This window comes from Alligator mississippiensis, chromosome 1 (genome assembly GCF_030867095.1).
Source record: "Alligator mississippiensis isolate rAllMis1 chromosome 1, rAllMis1, whole genome shotgun sequence".
NCBI lineage: Eukaryota > Metazoa > Chordata > Crocodylia > Alligatoridae > Alligator > Alligator mississippiensis.
In genome coordinates, this window is record NC_081824.1 from 1,256,109 (window position 1) to 1,280,420 (window position 24,312).

General features: G+C 46.7%; 1 protein-coding gene and 1 long non-coding RNA gene across 2 annotated transcripts in view; one reads left to right on the forward strand and one right to left on the reverse strand.

Annotated features, from left to right (window-relative positions):
• ASXL2 (ASXL transcriptional regulator 2) overlaps positions 1 to 6,941 on the reverse strand; it is a 182,684-nt gene extending 175,743 nt beyond the window's left edge. Inside the window, exon 1 of the mRNA XM_014610485.3 lies at positions 6,638 to 6,941. Within this exon, the coding sequence (XP_014465971.2) occupies positions 6,638 to 6,694 (57 nt within the window). The 5' untranslated portion in view covers positions 6,695 to 6,941. The remainder of the gene's footprint in view (positions 1 to 6,637) is intronic.
• Positions 6,942 to 14,730: 7,789 nt separating this feature from the next.
• Positions 14,731 to 24,312, forward strand: part of LOC109285738 (uncharacterized) — an 86,328-nt gene continuing 76,746 nt past the window's right edge. The window contains exon 1 of the long non-coding RNA XR_009462284.1: positions 14,731 to 16,170. This is a non-coding gene — a long non-coding RNA (uncharacterized LOC109285738). The remainder of the gene's footprint in view (positions 16,171 to 24,312) is intronic.

Consider the following 24,312-nt stretch of genomic DNA (forward strand, 5'->3'; position numbering starts at 1 on the left):
GTGCCAGGGGCCCTGCAGGGACCACTGCCACATCTCAGTCCTTACTCAATCTCACTGTTTAACTTAAAATATCTAGTGCGGGCATCCACACCAAAAGCTCTTTAACTTCTACTGAATAGGCTTGTTGCTTTACCATGGCTTTGCTCCCTATGGTGCTTTAAACTTCTGTCAGTGGTATTATAAAAGCACAAACTCTTGTAGATTAGCAAGCTTCTATATGAGAATAGGCTACTGGACTCTGTGCACCTGTACATACATTAGAGTAAAATGGCCCAAGTTCTTTCCTCCTTTGCCATGCAAGCTTTTTAACAGCCAAGGGGGTCTACATATGTCAAGCCATCACCTTCAGATGGAATTTCTGATCTTTTACAGGCAAGGGAAAAGCACCTAGCAAAAAAACTTATGTAAAGTGGCTCACTAACATGATGAGCTATGCAACATTCACCTGGATTAAGGCTTCTTAAAACAAATGGGCGGAAATGCAGTAACACCTTGTAATCACAGAAATAGTAATCTGATTTATAAAACATCCCCATGAAAAGCACTTGGAGAGCTTTCCAACAGTTTATAGAGAACCAGGTAGAGGACTGGGTAGCAATAATACACTTTTAAAGCTGCTACATGCAGTTTTTTTCCCGCCAGTTTAAGTGGAACCAAGGCAGATTTACATGCAAGAGTAGAATTAGCACAACAGTGCAACCACATAATAATCTAAAGCACAATGGCAGAGCTTCCAAGTGGTGGGTGTTGTGAAGCAAAGATAGCCATCAGAACAGGCCTTTTACTATCCAAAGGCCCAAAGTTTGGGCTTGCTGAAAGCTTTAAATGCATCAAGGCCAGCTTAAGATCAGTCCTGACAGCAGCCAGTATAAAGAACCCCAACAGGATTGAAGAGTAGTAATCCTATAAACAAGGAGGCATGGAATGCTGCATTCTGCACTCTTCACTAAGGTGGAAACATGTTGCTGAAATCCTGGTCAAAATGCACTTGCATCCAAACCTCATGACAGTAACTGCAACAGCCCAAGGGCCTAGTTGCCTTTGAAATGGACCAAGTACAACACATTCGAGTTGCACAATTTATGAATGTTTTCTGATCAGGTGAGGGAACTCTCAACAGAAAGATCATCAAAACCAAACTCTAAAAGTTCTCTTCTATACACAGCTGGAAGCACCAGAAGTCTGTCAGTGTCCTTTGCCTGTTTGGAAGATGGTAGGGGGTATGCTCCTAGGGATAACCCCCACCCAGCAACAAGTTTTCTGTCTTGGATGCAAGAATAAGGCACTTCAGTCTATTTGGGTGGCACCATCACATAGAAATCCACAGCCTACACAGATAGCAGGGGACACGTAGAATTGTATCATCATATATCAATGATTCTTTCCATGTTTCGAAGACTTTGCATCAACAGATCCTTCTACTGAACAATGCAGACAATTTTAAAAAATGGTGTGTTTCAAATTCTTCAGAGATAACAAAACCAATCATGCTGAATGTATGATTGGGATCACTACAGAAGCAAGGCAAACGTGAGTAAATACAAAGTTAAACATCTCTCATGCCTCAATCCTATGAATCTCACCTTCCCTTACTAACTGCACGAGACATGACCAATTATCTAGTGCCATTTATCAGGGTCCTATGCATTTCCACACTTCACCAGAACACATTTTTGTGATAGTGCTTGTGGCAGAAAGCCACCTTTGCTTCTCCCCCAAAAACTCTGCTCTGTGACAATTCTGATTAGGATCTGGGCCCAGCAGAGGATACATACCTTTACCCCATCTCTTTGGGTAACCTGAGCTGGATACATTCCTGAGGGAGGGGGGAAACCTGCTCCTTCTGCCTACATGACTGGCATCACATACCTGGGTGAGGGGCTTCCTTCCTGGTGGGCTAAAGTCTACCCAGCAACTAGTGATGCATTTCAAATTGGTTGGCTCACAGCCAACAGGTGCTGGCCTCCATTGGACCAGGTAAATGAGGTCACAAGGGCTATATAAGTTAAGGACTACCCAGGAGGAGGAGGGGGGCAGCAGCCATGAGGAATACTCAGGAACAAAGAAGAGCTGTACCATCTGAAACTTGCTCTATGTCTCAAAACTCATGATCAAGGAACTGCTTGCCTCCAGAGGGAATCTCCCACAGCCTCTGGATGATCCTTGTGAGTAAGCTACTTGAGATCCACCTAGATATATAGCTTGCAGTAACTCAGATGCGAGATCAAAGGCTACCCCAGCCACAGGAGTTTGCTCTATAGGATTCCTCTGATATTGCTCTACCCTGGACCCTATTCTAACCCTACCCTCTGTAGCCAATAAAGTTCTCCTTTGTACGTAGTGTGGGAGACTTATTGAGGGGTGGGTTTAATTATGCCTAGGAGGACCCTTGGGTCTGCAGACTAAGGGAGACTATCCTTTTTGGCCCCCAACTTGGGGAAGTGCCCCAAGTTCTTGTATTGGGTTGAGTATTCATAGGACTATTAGGCCTGTGTTTCTCCGAGGACACAGGCCCCAGACAGTCCCTTCTCGGGGTGGTGGCAGCACACGTTACCCACGGACTCTGCGATGGGGCTCGAAAGGGGGTTTACCAGGGCTTAGGCACCCCTGGAGAGACACGTGGAGTCCAGAAGGTAGACAGGTATGGTGAGGTGGGAGGCTCAACGCAGAAGCTCCCCTTACTGGCCCGCCACAGTGCTTGGTGCCAGAAAAGGGTTATTTACCAGCACCAATTCATTTCTCTAGGTGTAACTGCCTCCATGGATTCGCACAGCAAGATCTGCATGCTTAACCACAAAGCATTTGAACAATATATTCAAGTTAGGGGGCATGTGAAATTTGCCTGAATTTAGTAATACTGCAAGTGTTATGCTCTACAGCATCTGGTTCACCCCTTCAAGAAGCTCTAAGTGCCAGGGCTTCTCAGCCCCTGCCAAAGGAGAGTCATTGTTAGCTAGTTTGCTGCTTTAGTCATACAGAAGGGGGGGGGGGGGGGGGAAGAGACACCACACAAGCATCACATACATTGTTTATCCAAGCTGGCTTCTCCTCTGTGGATGCAGCTTGCCTCTGTGCAAGTTATCAGTTCCTTCAGTCAACTTATTTCAGTTCCAAATAAGGCTCCTGGAGGAACTGAGGGCTATAGAACACAACAGAGTATATGCACCGTCTGTCTGTCTACAAAGAGACCGGATGCAGAGTCTCGCCCACTTAGCCTCTAAACCAACATGACTTCATCCTTGGATTTTTCCCCACCAAACAGCACAAACAAGGACCTTCATATGTTTCTTTGATATCAAAGTCCATATGCAAGGATCCACAGATTCCTGGTCTACAGAGTTCAGAAGACCTTCAGAACTATGGTACAACCTCATGACAAATCTGATTTAAACAGACACCCAACTGTAATAATCCCAGCAGTAAAAAGCCATTTTTTCTCCATTATATCAATGCAATAATGCAACTAACCTTATTATAGTGGACACTTTATTTTAAACAAACTCTCCTCCTGGTCCCATGGGGATGCACTATAATGAGATGTGCTATATTTCACCGGGAAATGCACAGACCCAGAAATTTCTTTCACACAGATGAGGCGCAGAAATAGCAGCTAACTAAATCTTCATCATTGCCAGGGGTAGACCTGATGATGCCAAAGGCCAGGTTAAGCAGAACTAAACATAAAACAGTGTTAAGGACTCTATCTTGAGCGAGCTTTCTAAACTGAGTTCACTCAATGGTATAAACACTTCCTGGGAGTTTAACAGTAAAATTAAAACAAACAAACAAACAAACAAAACCAACAAAACAAAACAAACAAATAAATAAAAAAAACTTAGAAGGATGCAGAATAATTCTTTTTAAATTCAGAATTCTATCTTTGAGGCAAATGAAGATGAGAATAAATCTATCACTTTAGAATAGCAGCTAACAAAACACTATACATGGTCCTGAATTTAGTGTATCAAGTTGTTTCTTGGTTTGCTTTCATACTTCTTTAAACTAAGAGTTTCTAAACACTACATCATATAGCAACAAGTTCTTTACACATGAACTCTAGAACTGTATTTATATTAACTACGATAGACTGGAAATGTTGTAGAGTCAATGCTTTTCATTCTGATCCCATCTCCTTGACCCCGTCTCTAATCTGTTCCCTATTCTCTTCCAATTAGAGTGCCTCTGTCCCTTCTGTGACATTTTAGTTCACTCACCACTAGGTGGAATCATAGCTGTTATGTGACAATACAAGCAAGGAAGAGAATTTAGGAAACTTTAGAAAAGAATCTAGGATATGATATGCCACCAAAATTTCGAAGGAATTTTACTGTAAACAGGCAGAATGAAATTATAAAATTGACTAGAATGTTAGAAATAGCCATTAACCATTGAAAGTACCAGCAATGTAATTTTTAGAAGTGACCAGACGTTACCAGGATGTCAGTTTTACATTCCCCTTAACATCAATTTCTCCCTAGCTTTTGACTACCGCCACTACACTAGGTCTCTAGATCAATGGTGGCCAAACTGTGGCTCACAAGCCGCATGCGGCTCTCCAGTGCTTCTCCACTGAAGCCCCGTCCATCTGTCCCCAAGGCAGCTCTGGGGGGACTCTGGGCTGCCACCTTGGGAAGAACTGGGCAGGGCTTCACCACAGCCACATCACTCAGCACCCCCCCCACCCCCAGCTTCAGTGGAGGATCAGATGTGACCCCAGCGTGAGTAACTCTGGCCACCCCTGCTCTAGATGATATCTGGAATAGTATCTGGTCTATATGGTTTATATGGCATGTGCTAATCCAGTGATAAGAGGTAGAGACTTCTGGTATTCATAGGAATCATACTGTAGAACTTTAATAAATGAGTTGATGTGACAGAAAAGATATTATGCATGCAAAATAGCTAAATATAAAGGAAACAAATGTAGTTACAATGCACATGATTTTTTCTTGACAAACTAGGAGACAAGTTGGAGTAGGCTTTCCTATGTAGCTAAGAAGTAGGAAAATCAACCCTCTTAAAGTGACTGCATGCATTCCTTGTTCAGGCAACACCTATTTTAAGGCCTTCTGCCTAGCTGTGAATATGAAGTCCACAATAAGATATGGTAAACAAAGAATCCCAAGCCAGCCTCCACCTCAGAATGCCTTCATCTTTTTTCAAACAACACGATTAAAAACACATCTGAAAACTTTTTGTTTTCAGAGTGCTTCTAATACAACCAGAACCCATGTGTTTCAGCTGATCGGAAACCTCATTACTTACAGAGCTACCTGAATTTGGAAGACGGTATGCTTCTGCAATTCCACATTTCCATTCAATTGTACCTGAAATGTACACATTATTTGGTTTCCCTGTTATTTCAGGCTTGGGCCACTGAAGTCCTTTTCCCCTCCCGATTCACCCTCTAAGATGGAAGTGGTCTCTAAGGTGCCATCCTGACCTGCCTTTGCTCGGCCCCAGGCTAACAGTGACCTACCTCTAAAAAAAGTGTACTTCAGGTACAACTCGCACACTTCTTTCTACAAGGAAACTAACAAACCTGGGCATCAAAAGATCCAGATAAGCACCTAGAGTGACCTCAAGCAATGCACTTACCCTCCATTTGAAACATGCAAATAGCGATACCCCCATGATGAACTATGGATTTAAAAAAAAAAAAAAAAATAGGCTCTCCTGACCCTGCAGAGCAACTGGGAAGGCCAGGCTCCCGGCTTTCATAACCCGTGCGCCAACTTCAGACAGATCCTGCCCTCACAGAGCTCATCATCTACACATCAGACTAAAGACAGCCCCCTGACCACCGTGACACCGGGCCAGGTGCTAGAGAGGGCTTAAAACCCACCTTTGTGTGTCTCCCCCCGCCCCGCTCACTGCCCAGGTGGGAAGGGGGAGAGCACTGTGCCTCTTGCGCTGCAATGGAGACAGGTTCAAGCTTTGAAATGCATGAGGGGAGGCAGGTTTGTTGCAGTGCTTTGCATCTCAGGTAATGCTGGGCAGCACCCACCTTCCTGCCCCCCAGATATAAAGCAATGCACCAGGACGTCCCCGCTCCCCACTACCAGACCCATCCCCGTCCCAGCCCAGACACATTCCTGTCTCCTTGCTGGGGGGTGGCAGTGGACGGTGCTCAAGCCCCCTCTGCACCTGCGCTGCCAGCAGACCGAGGGGCGCCCCTCTGCTCAGTACTGGGGAGGCCACATCTGGAGCCCGGCGTCCCAATACAGGAAGGAGGTGGACAAATAGAAGAAATGGCAATAAAAGTGTGTGTGTGGGGGGGGCTGGGGGACATGATGGGTGAGGAGAGGTGGAGGGAAATGGGTTGACTGAGTCTGCAGAAGGGAAGACTGAGGGGGATTGACTAGCAGCCTTCAGCTCTGCAGGGGGGCTGCGAGGAGGATGGAGCCGGGCTGTTGTCCGTGGGGGCAGGTGCCGGGACGAGGAGCAGTGGGCTCACGATGCAGCAGGGCGGATATCAGGGAAAGAAAAAAGCCTCCCCCATGGGGAGGGGAGGGGAGGGGAAGCAGGCTCCCCAGGGAGGCGGTGGAGGAGCCGCCCGCCCGCCCCGCTCCGCTCCACTCCGCCCCGGCGCTGACAGGCCGCCGCCCCGCCCCGCCCAGGCCCGCGCCCCGCGTACCGTCCGGGCGGCCTCTGCCCAGGTCCTGCCCTTCTTCCTGCGGCCCTTCTCCCTCATGTCGGCCGCGGGCGGGGCGAGGCAAGGCGGAGCGGGGAGAAGGAAGCTGAGGAGGAGAAGAAGGAGGAGGAGGAGAAGGCGACTGGTGATGGTGGTGGCGGCGCGGCGGGGCTCGGGGCCACCTCAGGTGCGAACGCTCGAAGCTCCGGCTCCTCTCACAGCCGCTGCCGCTGCCATATTGGGACCCCGCTGTAAAGGGCCGCGGTCATGTGACACGCCCCGCGCCTGGCCCCGCCCCCTGATTGGCTGCGGGGAGGAGCCAGCCCCGCGCATGCGCCCTGCGCCCCAACGGCCGCGATCAACCGTTGCTCCCAACTGCCGCCGGGCCCCGCCTTCGCTGCCACGCGCCCCCGGCTGCGATGGCCGCCGCCCGCTCGCCCTGGGTGGATGCGTGTCTTCCTTCTTACAGCGGGCCGGAGGTGTCCTCCCTCACGCCGCCCTCCACAGGCCGCCACGGGCGGGCTGTGTTTACTAGTGACACTGTCAGGGGGCAAGCGCGCAGCCCCGGGAAAGGGGCCCACGTCACCCGTGCTACATTCACTAACGCAAATGTCAAGTAGTGTCGATTAAACAGAGAGCTGTGAGAGCGCTGAATAAACCTCTTGGGGCTACTACATACATAGCCCGCCCGAGCTATATCGACTAATACAAATGTCAAATTAAAAAAATAATGCCTGTAAAACAAAGGAGCGGACTCCATCTATGCTTAGTAATGCAGATGTCAAATAGTCTCGCGGATGAAGTGTGTAACCCTGACTAAGGAGCTCCTAGAGCTACGTGCGGTCTCCATCAATGCTATATTTACGAATAAACATGTCACCGTTAAAAATTAATAAATGTAAAAATAATAAGGAACTCCATCCACGCTATATTTACTAATACACATGTCAAACTATTGCAAGCCAAGTGTGGCGCCCTGAATAAAGAGGTATTGGAGCGATGCGCTGTCACCATCTGCTATAATTACTAATAAAAATGGTAAAATAGTATCCCGGATCAATGACATAGCCCTGAATAACGAGCTCTCAGGGCTCCATACGCCATCCGTCCTATATTTACTCATAAAAATGTGAAATAATAAAGGGCTGTGCGCTGTCTCCACCCGTGCTATATTGACTAATACAAATGTCAAATAGTATTGCGGATCGAGAGCACAGTCCTGAATAAAGAGCTCTTAGGACTACGTTCTCCACCTGTGCTATATTTACTAATAAGCACGTAAAATAGTCTCACAGATCAAGTTCACAGCCCTGAATAAAGAAAGCGCTCTTAGGGCTCCGCACTCCAGCCGTGCTATCTTTACTAATAAAACTATAAAATAATAGCACGGCTGGAGTACGGAGCCCTAAGAGCTCTTTATTCGGGGCTACGTACTCAATCTGTGAGACTTGCTTTACATTTTTACTAGTGAATACACCTTTTGGATGAAATCCTAGCTTTTGAGCACGTCCGATTCATGGCTAACAACCTTTACTGGTGCAAACTGGAGCTTTGAGAAAGGAACCAGGAATAAGGAACAGGGAATAAGGGCCCAGCTTCAGCCTCGGTGACAAGCGTGCAGGGTTGACAGGGAAAGGGGCAGCTCCTCACGCCGCTTTGTTGGGAAGGGGACTTGAATGCCGCATAGGTTCATGTGTGGAAAGGAGCCAGCAGATGCTGGGCCAGAAAAGCAGGAAAAAGGAAATGATTTGAGACACGTTTCAGACTCCCATCCCTGTGCCTCGGCGTTCAGATTCAAGTGTCTGTATTCCACCCATTTCTCTGAGATAATGGTCTCTTGGCCTCTGGAGCAGGGAAACTAAGATGTGGCTTGCGACCATTTTTCTTTCCTGGGGTCACCTTAATAGCATTGGGAATGATTAACGGCCTGTGCATCTCCACCATCCTAGAACCTGTCCTTCACAATCAGCTTCTCTCGCATGCTAATTGATGTGATTCAGACTGCACTGCTTCTGGGACAAGAGCATCTGGGAGGAGAAAGGTGACACTCAACACAGCAAAAAGGGGTGAGGTGTGTTCAAGAACCCCCAATAGTAGCTAAGCTGAGTGCATGTTATATTTGCTCTCTGCAGGTGTGCATGGCTATGGGAGAGAGCAAGAATCAGGCTCCAAGTGCAGCTAGGAAGAGAGACACAGATGTGAAGATCCCTGGGTGAACGGCTCATAAGGGGTAAGCAAGGCCAACATTTGAGATTATAAAGTCCATGTTTTTTATAAGCAAGTCTGTAAATGACTGTGAGATTTCAGCTTTATTGTTTTACTGCAATGTGTTTATAGGAAGGCAAGGATATCAATATAGCACCTTCTGCCCATCTGTGTTTTGCAACCTGTTTCACCTCAGCAGCAGCTTGAGCTGCATTTGAGCTACCTGTGGAGACTTTACTGACAAGCAATTACTTGCCCCTGTTAGGCCCACGCAGCCAGCAAAGGAAAGAGGAGAGCAAGGTGGATTCTGTTCTGTTCCATGTAACAGCAGAATCGCTAGCTGTTACTGCAGAGTTTTTACAACCAGTGATGGAAAAAGGGTGGAATAATTAGGGCTGGATTCTTAATATCTAGGAGGTGCTTATGACTCTGGCAGATATAAAAAATTACTTTTAGGTAAGAATGTTTGGCTCTTTTGTGCTAGAATTGCTGATCAAGGCAGCAGGGAGTTAAAAAGGGGCAGTCATTTCCAGACTAGGGAGGGGACTTGGAATTTGGGACTGTAAAAGTGAGGTAAAACAATGTAATAGCAGTTCATGGAGTTAAAATTCTTATGTTTTAGAAATAGGCAAAAGTCAGTCATTCCTCCTAGGAGCTGAAGAAATGTTTACAAGTAGAACAAATTGACATATATAATCTGCTTCACCTTAGTTATAATCCACTGCAGTTTCATTCAGAATCTGCATTACAATATTTCCATGCAACTGTTAGGTCAGAACATCAAGTAACTACTTGAAGGCCTTTGGAGTTTCAAAGAGGGTTGTAGCCACCCAAGAAGACTGAAGCTTGGCCGGGGTCACGTCAGTAGTAGCAAACACATATACGATAATAGTTGATTACACTTACAGAGGAGAGAGGCAAGTCATGTTCTGGGAAGGTTAGCACAAAATTTTATATTTTGATAAGTAGCTTATCACTAAAACTTCAGTCCCTGCTTATCAGACTTTTTAAAAGAGACCTTTGTGTCACGAGAAAACAGTTATAGATACCATTTTCTCCCAGAGCGGGGCTAGGGAGCTGTCAGTGAGATGTGAATGAACGGCCTGGGAACACTTACAGGCTCTGTCCTGTTTTGCTCAGGATTGGCAGGAGCATCCAGCATTAATCTACATATTCCACAGCATACCATCCTGTAACTAGAGCATGAAAGTAAGATCCTGTCCAGGCACCAATCATATTCTCATATAGACAATGTTCTGGTCTGAGGCTGTCGGCCATTCTGCCTCTTATCTCACCAGATCCTCTGGTGATAGAACAGAAAGAAAACTATGAACAGGGGCACATACCTGATCAGGTATATGGAAACAGGTATTTAATGATTTGATAATTTTGGATATTTACTCCTTACAGACAATTCACAAAGATGAGAATTCATGTCCACAGTTAAAAATTGTACTGACTATGCAATATCTCCTAAAAAGTAACATAAATGCCAGCCTGTGGTGTTTTTATAAAGGCTTGGACAATTTGACTCTAACAATGAAATTATTCTTACTAAACATTATATAACACAGCAAGGGAAGCTTGCTATAAACTTCAGTGAGGCACAGTCTGTTCAATCCACTGCAGTACAGAACTCCACCTTCCAAACAGAGGGACAACCTTTGGTCTCTGCCACCATCCTCCTTACATAAAAATGACACATCCCTTGGCTCATTTATCTCTACAGTGCTGCAGTTTCCTATTTTAGAGCTGCGGGAAAGCCATGAACAAAAGTATCAGGAAAAAAGGCAGGCGTTAGGAATTAGACTAACAATTTGAGAAGATGACTCAGAACTCCAAGAGCTCTCCAGGTCATTAGCAGGCAGAGACAGAGCTTGCTGGTCAGAGAGAACATCTGGGCACTAATTACCGGAAAGAGCTCTTTGCTGTGTGCTGGGAGAATATGCAGACTGCACATGAGACAGTGCTGTCTGCGCATGCGTACAGGCTGCAGTTACAGCTGGTCTGCATAGCCCTTCTGCCATGTGTTGACAGCTGCATAAAGGTTCAGCTGTCAAAGAGTTTCTTCTGAAAGCTTAAATAAAACCACTCAAGCCCCCACCCAGAAACCTGGAGAAAGTAACTCCCATAGAAACTCTGGACAGCTAGTGCTTTATTATTACTTTCTCACTTGTGAACACTGAGTCCCAGGAGATAAAACAAAGAGAACTTGATTGGGGAAGGGGATAATATTTGAAAAATCAAATAATAAATCAACAATTTCTACTGGGTCAAATTTCAACTGCCCTCTAGGGCAGTGGTTCTCAACCTTTTTAGACTAAACTCAACTTAGACTTTTTAGACTTAAGGTACCCCTCAAAAAATGACAGCTCTTGCCTTTCACTCATTTTTTTTGAACACATGAAAATAATAGAGCAATTCTGTTGCAAAGAGCTTAGAAAGACCACAACGAGGGAGAATGTTTTTAATACTGTGGATTCCTATTTAAAATCTCAGGGTTTATCTTGTGAATTGTATTTGCACACCTAACAGTGCTAATATTGTGCAGTACCCTCTGGTACCCTTAAAAGGATCTCATGGCACACCAGGGTTTCCACAACACCCTGTCTGAGAATCACTCCTCTAGTGTGTCTTAGTGTTAGGTATGATCTCAATCATCATACCTATGCCGTGGCTGAGTAGCTAATGAGGCAACACATTTTATTTCATAGATGTAGGGTCAGAAGGGACCTAAGTAGATCACCAAGTCCAACCCCCTGCCCTGGGCAGGAATGAATACTGGGCTCATATGACCCCTGGTAGGTTTGAGCTCATATGATCCCAGCTAGGTAATTATCAAGCCTCCTCTTAAAGACCCCCAAGGTAGGTAGCATTAGTCCCTTCCCTCCTACCCTATATTCCACTTGGATCCTGTTGCCTGGAACTGTCAGGGTCCAAAATTCAGGTAACTGCATTTCTAGCCCCTCAGGAAAAGCTGCCTAGGCTCTTCTGGGACTCGGCCACCCATTCTTGCTATCTTGATTAGAGTTTTGATGCTGGATAGGGGACCCTCCATGTAGCTACTGCTTTCTAACTCTGCGGCTCAGACAACTTCACCCGTCACCCACCAGAAAACTGCCTCAGCTTCATTTGAACCCTTAGAGAGAGCTAAGGAACATAAAGGGCCCTTGGCAAAGTCCTTGTGGTTGGGAGAGCTTTCCCACAGGCAACAAAAGCATCTTAATACAGTGTTTTTAACCCATTCTAAGCCCATATAATCAAAAGGGCCAGGCTGTATTTCTTACACAAGATGATTCCTCCCATAAAGCAGATTTGTTGCAGATTTTTTATCCTTTCATTTCCTGGGAATAGCATTTTATTACCACTGAACCTGAAAGTTAACCATATTTTAACCAAAATTTCCAAAACTTTCACATAACTGAAATGTTATTGATGCCCATTCCATGCAGTCATTTCCTCAAGATGGGTTGGCAGAAAGCTTTATCCCTTGTTGTGTTTCTGTAGAGTTCACAAGTAGTTCTGTGCCACCCTTTCCCCTGTCTGCCTTCTCCAGGGCTCTCCAGAACCCAGGGCTCTCCATTCTCAAGGTACTGCATGCTCTTGTACCACTACCCCAAGCTGTGTTTTCAAATGAAAGCAGCTGCGAGTGCTGAACTCAGTACTGTCAGGCACTGTTTGACATGCTCATAGGATGCTTGTTGGATTGGGCCTATCCTGAGAGTTAGGCACTTGGATGTCTAAAGCACCTTGAAGTGGGACTAAATGCTCAGCTCAGCCAAGATAATAGTGTCTCTGGGCATGTGCAGCATCTGATTTTTGGATGCGCAAGAGTTTTCACTAGAAAAGTTAGGTGCCTGGGGAGTCTTGGGCACACAAATAAGATAGGTGCAGTTTCTGTGAATTACTCTCTTGGGCTCAGGCACCTACATTATTACTTTTTTTAATCCAGTATTTGTCCACTCCAGCCCTAATTGTGACATGTACAGACATGCCGTGCCTGAATTGGACAGGGCAACTCTTGTGAGCTGCTTGGGTAGCCAGCCACCTGCAGAGCTCATGAGGTCATTCTTCTTGGCTCCGGTGCTTGCTGTCATGTGGGAGGAAGTGGAACATCATTCACGATAAGGGGATCAACTCATCACTTGTTAGACAGGCTGTATAAAAGAAAAGATTGGCCTTATTATATAAGAATCCCACACTAGCCTGCTTGATAGAAGTCAAGAGCAAAGCAGTATACTGAGAGATTGCTTTAGTCTGTTAGCAACTCTTCTTTGATAAATAGGGAATTACTAGTAAGATAGAATCATAATAATATGTAAATCTTCTTTCTAAACTCAAGTGTGGGACAGACAGCAAGCTGGTTTCAGGTTGGGACTTCTCACCAGAAAAATGAACATGCAGATATTGGGTTGCTAAACTAAACAAAGAACAGGCAGCCCTGCAATGGGGGACATTCATTTGGAATTAAGAGGTAAAGGCATCTTATGTGGCCATAGCTTCAAAATAACTATTTTAAATTTGAAAGTTATAAAAAAAAAACAAAAAACCAAACAGGATCCCAAATTATTAATGAAAAAGTAACTATTTGTAGGCAGGGCCGGGGCCAGGGCCAGGGCTGGGACAGTTCCCCCTGCCCCCCTCCATTTCAGGTCGGGGCTGGGGACAGGCCAGGGCTGTTCCCCCCCCACACGCACACAGCTGCTTTGGGCTGGGGCTGGGGCCACTCCCCACCTCCCCCTGCTGCTTCGGGCCAGGGCCAGGGCCGGGGCCCATGACCGCAGTGGCATTCATGGTGGCAGCTGGGCACAGTCACCAGTTATCCCCGCTTCCTTTCCTGCTCCCCTCCCTCCCCCGTTCCCCGCTGCCACCCCTCCCTGCCGGCTGTTGTTGGGCAAGGGGAGCAAGGTGTGAGTAGACCCGGCAGGGCGAGGCCAGTGCTGCTGGCCTTGCCCCCTGCACCCCATCACCTCCATTATGGCAGTGCTCCAGTCCCTGTTCTCCCCTTCTGCCTCCAAGGAGCAAGGAAGGAGGCCAAGGCCAGCTCAGCTGGCCTCACCCCCACCAGCCCCTCAGTCCCCACTGTCATGGCAGCACTTCTCTGTCTGTCCCTGTCCGTGTAGGGCACTCTGATTGGCTGCCGAGAGAGCCAATCAGACCACGAATAAAGTGTTATGGACAGATAGACAGACAGACTTAGGCTTTTATAATATTAGAATTGTTGGAAGACTGAGAGTAAATTGATAGGGGAATGGCCCCTTAGTAAGGTGCTGGACTTTGTAGCCAAAGTTGGCTTCCAGAGGGGAGAACAAATTGATAGAAGCATCGCTCAGGTATTTTGGAGTTGTTGCTTTTTGGTTCTGAGTTCATCTTTGAATGGGCCGCCCTCCCACTGTGACAGGACTATTAAAGAAAGCATGTGATCAGGAGAGAATTGACCCCAAAGATAACTAAGGCCACATGAATTAATGTTGGGTTGCGTGGGAACTATTAAAAAGGAATTGGTTTGAATCCATGGAAACCTCCTGTCAGTGTACCCCATAACAGGGGAAGGGGCTTTGCTGATCTACGAGTCAAGATTCCTCAGCCCCACTGAAGGGCTTTGTCATGTCTAACAGTAAAACCAGATGTAAGTTCCAGGCAGCCCAGATAGGTCTACCGCCAGAGGTCCAAGGGGCCTGCTTCTGAGATCAAAGCATCTAGTAACATCAGAGAGTGGTAAGGGTGTGGTGTAGGGGAGGAGAACCTGTTTGGGTAGCTTCTCATATTTTGCTTTAAAGTTGTACCTGTTTATAGAGTGGTGAATTATAGCATTGTTTAAAGTTTTCTTTATATTCAGCGTAAAGTTCTGTATACCTTCATTATTATCTGAACTTTTCATTTTGCTGGTGTTTGCAATATCAGCTGGCCTTGTTTCTTGCAAGCAGCTTATGGCCTTGAGTTTGCTCACATGATCTTTCTTTCTTTTTTCTATCACTGTGAGAAGTTTTTCTAACACAACACAGTAATAGTTTTGTTAGTAGCTCAAATTAAGTGAACGTGGCACTAACCAGATGAATCAGAGGGATAAAATGATTGGATATATTAATGAAAGGTAATTGTAATAGAGTCCCGGCTGCAACTCTGTTACTAGGAGGGTGTCGACAGCTGAAGATAATTAGCACCTGTCGGGGAAGAGGCGCACCACGCCCTCTGGAGCCAATGAGGCTCAGGAAGGAAGGATAAGAAGCAGAGAAGACCAGCGAGAAGTTGCCTTCAGGCACCAACAGATTGAGAGATGCTGGCGAGGAGCTCTGCGGCGAGGGATCCAGAGGAGGACCCAGAAGCAAGGGCTCACTCTCCCAAACGGTGACGGGATTCCAGGACCGATCACCCCCTCCCCGCTACGTACTTGAAACCCTCAGCATCTGTGGTGAGTCGCAGGGAACGGCACAGCAGCGCAGAGAAAAGCCGTGGCTCCCTGCCAAGATGCAGCGGGGCTACCCAGGAGGAGAAAGGGGGTGGGGGACACCTGACCCAGCCCTGAAGAGACAGGGCCCTGGCACCCTCACCTGAAGAAGAGGGGGCTGGGAGGCAAAAGACTGGGAAAGAGCCACGATCCTCACGCTGGCACAAGGTGCAGCAAGAGAATCCTGGTGCGGACAGTAATCAGCTGCTAATGAGGCAATTAGCAGCGGATAACTGGGACGTTGTGCGGTACTTACCGACCAAGTAAATTGATGGGGATCAGCTCAAATACACAGGGGGTCTCCACGGAGGGTCCAACAGGCTGCCCCCTCCTCCCAGTGTTCCTGAAAAGAGTAGTACAAAGACAGAGAATAATAAAGCACCGCTACTTTATCCCAATCAAGCATGGTCCTTCCCACGGGTACGTGCGCGGTTAACACCTCCTTCCTCCCCATTTTATTTAAGATCAAAAGTTGTGGCAGGTGAGAATCTAGGGGTTTAGGAGGTACCCAGCGCAGACACGCTGACAGTGATAAAGGAGACCAATGGACAATGCTTAAAGTAAGACACCGGAAAAAGGCCAAATTAAGAGGTGTGCTCGTAATGGGTATGTTGAACAAAGGAATATGCTGACAGGATAAAATATGAATAATATGCTAACTGCAGATAGACCAATCCAAAAGCAAGGAGTCATAAAAGGAGTCAAGTTAAAGAAAAGCATAAAAGGGGGGAAGTTAAGTGTTGTTATCATCATCATCATCATCATTAACATCGTGAATCCAGCTTTCGACACCTGTCTGGATCATCCCAGCCAACGACGCACCCTTTGCTTCAGGAACTGAGTGGCTGTCTTTTCTGTGAGGCAAAGTAACATCTGGGATTGGGTGAGATCATTGTACTAAGTATTTTTTTTCTCTCTCTGAATATAGAAACTGCTGAGATAATACTTGTTGTATTAATACAGTTAGACTTTGATTTTAGGACACCGAGTTGTCTGTGTTCATATTTCACCTTCCATTTAGGGCTTAATTGTGCTTTAACGATCCCTAAGCACTATCTGCTGATCAGTGGTGCAAACAGAGCCCCATGAAGAAATTCCTCTGCTAGGCCTTGAGGTATCACCCAGTGTGAACCAGCTCCCCAACAGAAGTTAAGTCAAAGTCATGGTGGGTGAGAGAATGACATCAGAGTACAGCTCCGGGGGACAGGATAGCTTTTCCATATCCTAGTGTCATTTTGCAGGGGAGAGGCCAGGTTGGAGGGGGCCAAGGCCATATAGCACCTTCCCCTGACAAGGTTCAACAGGGAGATACCCCTATAGTTGTCACAGTCATTTCTATCCCCTTTGTTTTTTGTATAATTGTAAAACCAAGCAGCTTTGAAATCCTGTAGTATGGTTCTCTCTTTCCAACGGAGCAGTATAACTTCATGAAGCTTTCAAATTCATCGCTGGCACACTTATTGATTTCAGTAGACAAACAGTTGTTGCCAGACACCTTGTTTCCAGGAATTGATGTAATGGCTTTCTGCAAATCTTCTGATGTAGGCTGGTTGTTTAAATCCATCATAACTTTGAACTGTGGTAATCCTTTGAGCTCTTTGTGTTTGATTTCAGTCTCACTGGAGTATAGAATTCCATAGTGTTCAATCCAATACTCAAGGTTTTTTTGTTTATCAGTAATGACATTTCTGTTTAAATCTTCCAACAGAGCTGTTTTCTTCTTGATTGGACCAATTGCTTGTTTGATGACTTCAGACATTCCACAGCTATCACCTGTGTCAGCTGCTTTCTGAATGTCATCACAGAGTTTCAGCCAAAAATCTTGGGCATACCTCTTAGCCTCCTTTTCCATTTCTCTTTGAGGCTTTCTCAGATTTTCCAGTGTTAGATTTCTTATAGTTAGTTAGTGTTGTCCTTTTGTTCTCAACCACTGGTAGAAGGGTTTCAGAGTGCTCTTCAAACCAGTCTGCATTTTTCTTGCACTTTTTGCCAAACACTGTTTTAGCACCACCGCACATGTTAATTTTTAAGCTTCACCGTGCTGCTGTGGCTGAATTGTTAGGTAAACTTGCTTTCACAATTTCTTCATTGAATAGTCTGCATTTCTCTATGTCTTCAGTTTGGCTGATGCCTATCTGAGCGCAACTGGTAGTTTTGCTACAGAGAATAATTTTTTATAGTGATTCTGACTTTGCAACAGACTAAGGCAGTGGTCAGTGTCGCAGTCAGCACTGTGATAAGACGTATGCAGGATTTCTTTCAGGTGGTTACACCTGGTCAGTACTAGATGTAATTGGTGCCAGTGCCCTGACCTTGGGTGTTCCCACAATGTCTTTCTTATGATTTCCCCAGCAAAATAGGTGTAGTCAATACAAAGGTTTTGACTTCCGTGAAGTTCTAACACTTGCTGGCCATTTTCACTCATATTACCAATTCTGCATTTGCCCAGAATACCAGGCCAGTTCTTAAAACTCCCTCCAACTCTTGCACTGAAGTTGCCAATTGTTATAATGTTCTAATTTCTGTGCATTTTTCTCAATTTCTTCTTAAAGCTGTTGGTAGAAAATATTCTTGTCTTTGTTGTTAGCTTGAAGAGTAAGCGCATAGAGATGAAGCCATTCTGTGTTTGCACTCTGAGCATCATGAATCTATTAGATACAGCAGTGGGGCTTTCACAGAAAGATAGTAAGCTATTTCTAATGGCAAAACCTATTCCCTGCTCTCTCCTTTCTCCTGCTGGTTTCCCACACCAGAATATGGTGTAATCATTTTCTTGGCTAGAACTGTAACTATAGCCCTTACTGAAACTGAAAGGTTTATGAGAGGTGTATCACTAGAGACTGGCATAGTCCCTTTACAGCGTATATTTACAGCTGCCTGACAGACTTCCACCAGCACTCCTGCATTGGTTTAACATTAATTATGCTTGCAGAGGTCCCTAGTCATGGCATAATTATATAGGCCAGATTGTGCTTTTAATGGTATCATTTGTGCATGAGGGAGATGTCTTTATTTTACCAGTGCAAAATGCTCTGCTTATACTTTACCAGTGCAGTATCCTGATAGTCCTTTACCAGTTTAATGCTCCTTCTTGGTCTACAGTACAAAGTTTTACCCACATAGCTCTGTTGTCTGGAAGTAGAAACAAATCAGACTGCTTAGCTGACACAGCGACGTCAGCAAAACCTCTGGTGTAGGAGCAACTTTGCTGACAGAAGAGTGCTTTCAGTGGCTGAACCAATGTCTTTCAGGGAGGTGGCGTATTTATGCTGGCAGAAACATTCTTTGTTCTGCCCTGTGCTGCATTCTGTGTAGGGTCTCTGATAACATAACTGTGCTGGTAGCGGCTTTGCAAGGGAGACAACCCTCTAATGTAGACATAACCCAAGTCTGGGAAAATACCCTTGTATTTAGGCACCAGTGCTCCCAATACACAGAGGATGCCTCAGAGCCTGAGCAAGAACCGAGTTTAATACATGTGACAAGTGTTCTTTTCAGTGATAAATGATTTTCAGTATCTATTGGTGAGAGCTGGTTCTAAATTAATATTAAAGAACAAATATCAAGCTCAGCAGCATGGCTAATGGACTGGGCATCTGCAATATTCCGTCATGTGCCATCTAACAAAGAAATGAATGAGAAGTGAAAAAGCCAGCCAGATATAGGAGGAGTAAGACAAGAAGAGCAGCTAGGCCAGGATGTAATATGGAAAAGGGGGCCAGAACCAGAGAGGTAAATCAGGCATATAAATGGGAATTGAGCAGAATGTAGGCACATACATTGCAAAATGTGACAGAAAGTAATTGCTTCAGCAGCTGTAGAATTCATTAGGTGCCTAAATTTATTTAAGGCTGCCAAGATCCCCTCATGCCTAACCTTAGGCTCCCATTCTGTGACACGATGACTGGTTCTGCGGATGCGGGGAGACCAATGGATGTGGTGTACCTTGACTTCAGCAAGGCTTTTGATTCGGTCTCTCACAACATTTTCACAGGCAAGCTAAGGAAGTATGGGTCGAATGAATGGACTGTAAAGTGGATAGAAAACTGGCTGGAGCATTGGGCTCAGAGGGTAGTAATCAGTGGCTGATGTCTAGATGGCAGCTGGTATCAAGTGGAGTGCACCAGGGGTCAGTTCTGGGGCTGGTTTTGTTCAATTTCTTCATCAGCGACCTGGATGATGGCATAGAGCACACCCTCAGCAACCTTGCAGATGACACCAACCTGGGCGGAGTAGTAGATACACTGGAGGGTAGGGCTAGGATTCAGAGTGAACTAGATAAATTGGAGAATTGGGCCAAAAGAAATCTTGTGAAGTCCAACAAGGACAAGTGCAAAGTCCTGCACTTAGGAGGGAACAATCCCATGTGCCAGTGCAGGCTGGGGCTGACTGGCTGGGCAACAGCTCTGCAGAAAAGGACCTGAGGGTGATGGGGGACAAGAAGCTGAACAGGAGCCAGCAGTGTGCCCTTCCTGCCAAGAAGGCTACCAGCATCCTGGGCTGCATTGGTAGGAGCGTTGTCAGCAGATCAAGGGAAGTGATTCTTCCCCTCTATTCAGCACTGGGGAGGCCACATCTGGAGTCCTGTGTCTGGTTCTGGACCCTCTGCTACAGAAATTATGTGAACACATTGGAGGGAGTCCAGCGGAGGGCAACAAAAATGGTTCAGGGGTTGGGGCACATGATTTGTGGGGAGAGACTCAGGGAACTGGGCTCTCTGAGTCTGGAGAAGAGAAGACTTAGGGGGATTGAATAGCAGCCTTCAACTCCCTGCAGGGGGGTTGCAAAGAGGATGGAGCTGGGCTGTTCTCAGTGGGGGCAGATGACAGGACAAGGAGCAATGGGCTCAAGCTGCAGCAAGGGAAGTTTAAGTTGCATATTAGGAAAACCTTTCTTAAGCAGAGGGTGGTGAAGCACTGGAACATGCTCCTCAGAGATTTCATAGATTTCTAGGGTCAGAAGGGACCTTGTAGATCATCGAGTCCAACCCCCTACTCTAGACAGAAAAGAACACTGGGGTTAAATAACCCTAGCTAGGTGCCTGTCTAATCTCTTCTCCAAGGTAGGGGAAAGCACCACCTCCCTTGGAAGCCCATTCCATATTTTGGCAGCCCTCACTGTAAAGAATTTCTTCCTGATATCCAATCTAAATCTACTGTCCTTTAGTTTGCGGCTGTTATTTCTAGTAACCCCAAGGGGCGCCTGGGTAAACAGAGTATCCCCTATTCCCTGCTGACTCCCCTGATGAGCTTGTAGACAGCCACAAGATCACCTCTCAGCCTTCTCTTGCGGAGGCTGAAAAGATTCAGGTCCTTCCATCTGTCTTCGTAGGATCTTACCTGCAGACCTTCAACCATACGAGTAGCCCTCCTCTGAACCCTCTCAAGGTTATCCACATCCCTCCTGAAGTGTGGTGCCCAGAACTGGACGCAGTACTCCAGCTGTGGCCTGACCAGTTTCGCATAGAAGGGAAGGATCTCCTCCCTAGACCTGCTCGTGATGCACCTACTAATGCAAGAGTTAGCTTTACTTATTACCTTGGCACATTGGCGACTCATGCTCGTTTTTGCGTCAACCAAGACACTAAGATCCCTTTCCACTGCCAGGTACTCAGAGTGGTGCTTCCCAGTCTGTAGGTGTATCGGAGATTCTTTCTTCCCAGGTGCGGCATATTTGCACTTATCCTTGTTGAATTGCATCCTAATCTAATCTGCCCACTTTCCCAGTCTATCCAAATCCACCTGGATTCACTTCCTGCCCTCCAGTGTGTTTACTGTACCCCATAGTTTGGTGTTGTCTGCGAATTTGGACAGAGTGTTTTCAACCCCCTCATCCAAATCACTGATGAAGATATCGAACACCACTGGTCCAAAGACAGAGCCCTGGGGAACACCACTGCCCACATCTCTCCAGGGAGAAACCACCCCATCCACCACCACTCTCTGAGTGTGTCTCGTAAGCCAGTTTTTCACCCAGCTTACTATGAAAAAATCCACATCACAGCTACTCAGTTTGCTCCTAAGAATTGGGTGCGACACAGTGTCAAAAGCCTGGTGGTGGAATCTCCATCTTTGGAGGTTTTTAAGACCCGGATAGACAACGCCCAGGCGGGGATGATGTAGTTGGGGCTGGACTAGATGTGACATCCTGAGGTCTCTTCAACCCTCATTTTCTATGATTCTATGTGTAGAATACCCCCAATCCAAACAGCAAATGCCTAACTCCTGCATGAGTCCCGTTGCAATCCAGATTTAAAAAAATGGAGCAGCATCTAAACTTTGCTAAGTACTTGCAAGGACCCAAGCCAGTGTGCATGTTCTAGGCACAATTAATACACACCAACAACACTGAGTTCATTAGAAAGTCAAGAAGCCACGGTCCCTTTCATTCATGGGTGTCTGGTGCCTCTTGAGTCGGAGGGGGGGGCACGTGCCCAATCTCACTCACCATAAACAAGGCCATGCTGTTTCCAGAACTCCAGTGCCCACTTCCGGAAGGGACATGGCCGCTTTTGCTGGTGGCCCCGCTCCCCAGCTGGTGCTCACAGGGGGGGCATTGGTGCTCCCGCCTGTCCCCCTGCCTGCCGGATAAACAGGGAGCATGGCCTGACAGGGGGTGCACTGGTGCTCTCAGGGGGTGCATGTGCACCCCTGTGCACTCCCTACACGTCGCCCCTGCTTTCATTAAAAAATTCTGGTGGAGGGGTGTCTGCATTTCAAACGAGTGAGTAACCTGAGGTATAGGCCCATCTCATTCTGAAAGGATTCAAACTCATACCTCCCACCCTTAAAGAGCAGCATAACCACCAGACTGGATGGGGTAGTCTGGATGAAGGTACCATCCACTCCTCCAGCTAAGAATCCAAGGGACAGAAGTCACCAAGCAAGAGGGAACATTGTAGTGGTTTGAGTATTCAGTGGTTTGGGTATTCATTTGGGTGGGAGAAGACCTGAGCCCTGGGCCCTGCTCCAGGGAGTATTCAGACAAGGTTCCTTGGGTGAATTTGGTATCTTTTATTAGACCAACCCAAATGGTTGGAGAATAGTTATTAAGCAAGCTTTCGGGTTCAAAAACCCTTCGTCAGGCTAAGGACGCTGCAGCAGTTGCTGCGTGCTCTTCCTGGATGGAATGAAAAGTAAAGAAGCCAGGGGCTGGGCTGGGCTGGGCTGGGCAGTCAGTTGCCAGGCAGATTGTAATGTATCAAAAATCCAATGTCTGTGTTTAGTCCCTGATCTCTAGTTTCCAGCAGGTTGATGAAGTGGAGCTCATAGGCTCGTCTCTGGGAAGCGTTGTGTAAATTTCCCTTGAGGATCAGGACTGAGAGATTGGAGAGAGAGTGGCCCTCCTGTGAGAAATGTGCCCCCACCGGTAATTGGGTGTTTCTGTCTTTGATGGATTTCCGGTGTGCGTTCAGTATTCATGTATTTTATATTCCACACTCATTGGCTATCAAAAGTCACAAATAGCTCTGGAGACTGGAACCAAGGTATCCCCACTGAGATATCTAACAACTAGTCTATCAAGTCAGACTCCATATTGCTTTCTCTCCTTATGACCCCCTGAATCATAAAATCATAGAAAATGAGGGTTGAAGGGATCTCAAGAGGTCATATCTAGTCCCTGCTTAAAGCAGGACCAGCCCCAGCTACATCATCCCAGCCAAGGCTTTGTCTAGCCGGGTCTTAAAAACCTCCAAGGATGGGGATACCGCACCATCTCTGAGGATCCTGTTCCATGTTTTACTATCCTCCTAGTAAGAAAATTCTTCCTAATATCTAGCCTAAACTTCCCTTTCTGCAAGTTGAGCCCATTGCTCCTTGTCCTGTCATCTGCCCCCACTGAGAACAGTCCAGCCCCATCCTCTTTGCAGCCCCCCTGCAGGGAGGTGAAGGCTGCTATTCAATCCCCCTCCGTCTGCTCTTCTCCAGACTCAATCAGCCCAGTTCCCTCAGCCTCTCCTCACCAGTCCTGTCCCCCAGCCCTCCAACCATTTTCATTGCCCTCCACTGGACTCTCTCCAACGTGTCCACATCCTCTCTGCAGTGGAGGGCCCACAACTGGACATGGGACTCCAGATGTGGCCTCACCTGTGCTGAATAGAGAAGAATCACTTCCCTTGACCTGCTGGCAATGTTCCTATCAATGCAGCCCAGGATGCCGGTAGCCGTCTTGGCAACAAGGGCACACTGCTGGCTCCTGTTCAGCTTCTTGTCCACTGTCACCCCCAGGTGCTTTTCTGCAGAGCTGCTGCCCAGCCAGTCACCCCCAGCCTGCACCGGTGCATGGGATTGTTCCCTCCTCAGTGTAGGACTTTGCACTTCTCCTTGTTGAACCTCATGAAATTTCTTTTGGCCCAATCCTCCAATTTTTTTAAGTCTCTCTGAATCCTAGCCCTACCTTCCAGTATATCTACGACACTCCCAGCTTGGTGTCATCTGCAAAGTTGCTGAGGGTGCGCTCTGTGCCATCATCCAAGTGATCGATGAAGACGCTGAACAAAACTGACCCCAGAACCAACCCCTGGTGCACTCCGCTTGATACCAGTTGCCGACTAGACGTTGAGCCATCGATTACTACCCTCTGAGCCTGATGCTTCAGCCAGTTTTCCATCCATCTTACAGTCCATTCATTCAACCCATACTTCCTTAGTCTGCCTGCAAGTATGTTGTGAGAGTCCATATCAAAAGCCTTGCTAAAATCAAGGTACACCACATCCACCGGTCTCTGCACACCCACAGAGCCAGTCACCTTATCATAGAAGACAATCAGGTTGGTCAGGCATGACTTGCCCCTGGTGAACCCATGCTGACTGTTCCTAACCATCTTCTTCTCCAGTTGCTTAGAGATGGATCCCTTGAGGATCTGCTCCATGATTTTACAAGGGACTGAGGTGAGGCTGACCCATCTGTAGTTCCCTGGATCCTCCTTTTTCCCTTTCTTAAATATGGGCACTATGTTTGCCCTTTTCCAGCCATCCAGGACCTCTCCATGATCTCCATGAGTTTTCAAAGATAATGGCCAGTGG